Source organism: Austrofundulus limnaeus, unplaced genomic scaffold (genome assembly GCF_001266775.1).
Source record: "Austrofundulus limnaeus strain Quisiro unplaced genomic scaffold, Austrofundulus_limnaeus-1.0 Scaffold2714, whole genome shotgun sequence".
Lineage (NCBI taxonomy): Eukaryota > Metazoa > Chordata > Actinopteri > Cyprinodontiformes > Rivulidae > Austrofundulus > Austrofundulus limnaeus.
In genome coordinates this window covers 10,531-12,196 of record NW_013955116.1, presented here as the reverse complement: position 1 = coordinate 12,196, position 1,666 = coordinate 10,531, and the positions used below count along the sequence as shown (strand labels likewise).

The 1,666-nt window shown below is 44.2% G+C and overlaps 1 protein-coding gene across 1 annotated transcript in view; it reads left to right on the top strand.

Annotated features, from left to right (window-relative positions):
* Positions 1-265: 265 nt before the first annotated feature.
* LOC106511357 (homeobox protein Dlx4b) overlaps positions 266-1,666 on the top strand; it is a gene marked incomplete at its 3' end in the record, with an annotated part of 4,027 nt that continues 2,626 nt past the window's right edge. Inside the window, 1 exon segment of the mRNA XM_014000114.1 lies at positions 266-974. Within this exon segment, the coding sequence (XP_013855568.1) occupies positions 665-974 (310 nt within the window).

Genomic DNA, 1,666 nt, shown 5'->3' with positions numbered 1-1,666 from the left:
CAAACAAATAAAAAACAAAAAATAACCTGATTCATTTGCATTTAATTTGACTTTAATTGTTAATTAACATGAATTCACTTTCATAACGAACTTATGTAACAAAGTGAGTTTTAACTTCATGTCTTGAAGTTTTAGAAAATGACTGAAAGAAAACAATGTTTTGCACTCAGGTGATTTTTTTCCCCCAGCAGTAAATAATCAGTTTATTTCATTTCATTTGTTTTTAAATAGTGAGGGTCTACCTGCCCTAGTGGTGTGTGTTGATGGGAGGAGGTGCTTGCTGTCTGCGGAGCTTCATCTCCTCTCTGATGAAGGTTAATGGAGGAGCTCTGGTGACAGCCGGCAGCTCGTGGACCAATCAGAGAGCGCGCTGATGCTCGGCTGCGTGTGTTTGAGCCTCTGCAGGCTGCAGCTCTTTGAAGAACCGTGTCAGCTCTGATGTAAACCGGGATACCTTTCGCTTTTATCCGTTGTTTTTTTCCCCTCTCTCTCTCTCCTCCCGGAACACCTGCGAACATGCGCGGCGGGACGTTTTACCGCGCGGAGTTGCTTTTCGCCGACTTGTTTTGGTTGGATTCAGCCGCGGATTTGTTCCTGTTCTTCTTTGCTTTCTGACATGAATCTTTCTTCAGAGCGACGCCTTGATGGACTTGTGTATTAGCTAATGATGTCTATGGGTTTCGTGTCTGATAATCTGAATGGCTCCGATCCCTCCAAATCGGCCTTCCTAGAGTTTGCGCACGGACACTCGGGGCACCAGCAGCACTCCCCGGGACTCTCCCACATTTACCCCGTCCATGGCTTACACGCTGCCGGCCATTCCCAGCACGAAGGTCCCTTTCCTGCAGGCAACTCGTCCTATGGCCCCTCTTTGGGCTACTCCTACCCAGGCCCGATGAACACTCACCCCCCGTCCGCCTACATGTCCTACCAGCAGCACAGCAGTCTGTCCCACAGCAGGTTAGAACGGACAGGTATGTGAGACCATAAACTCAGGGGCTCCTGACTTTCCCTAAATACCACAACGTTCATTTATCATCGCTCCTGTGCGTAATTACGCACAAGACGCGCTTCTTTTCTCTCCTACGGCGAAAGAAATGTTTCATTTTAACGCACACTAAGTCAATAAAAATAACTTTTTGTTCATTTAAAATATACCATAATCATTATTTGAAGAAAGGATCAAAGTGGGCATGTATCAGTCAAACAACAATCCATTGGCGAATTTGCTCCGCGACTTGAAGACAATCGCCCTATTTGTTACCACTATGCGCCATAATATAAAAATAGGGTATCGTTTGTTTTAATCTTTATTTTAAGTTATGACCTGTGTAATCTGGGCCTAACGTGCTTTTTTTACTCGCTTTGTTTGTGCTAATTAGCTCAGTCAGGAACAAGAAGCGATATTTTTAAAGCATGAGTGTGTGTGTGTGTGTTCTGGTTTATAACAGTTTAAAAAAAATGTGTTGTTGTCTTTGTGGGGAAGAAGCCTGAAAGCTTCTTTCCTAAACTAAAGACCAACACCATAAATCTGCTGATTAACGCAGAGATGTCACCTTGGAAGGCCTCAGTCCTGCGGTGGGTTGCAGGACTTCAGGCCCTCCAATTTCAGACACTTTATTTCTTTGAGTGGTAAAGTTCAAATGTTTTCATGTCTTATTAGAAC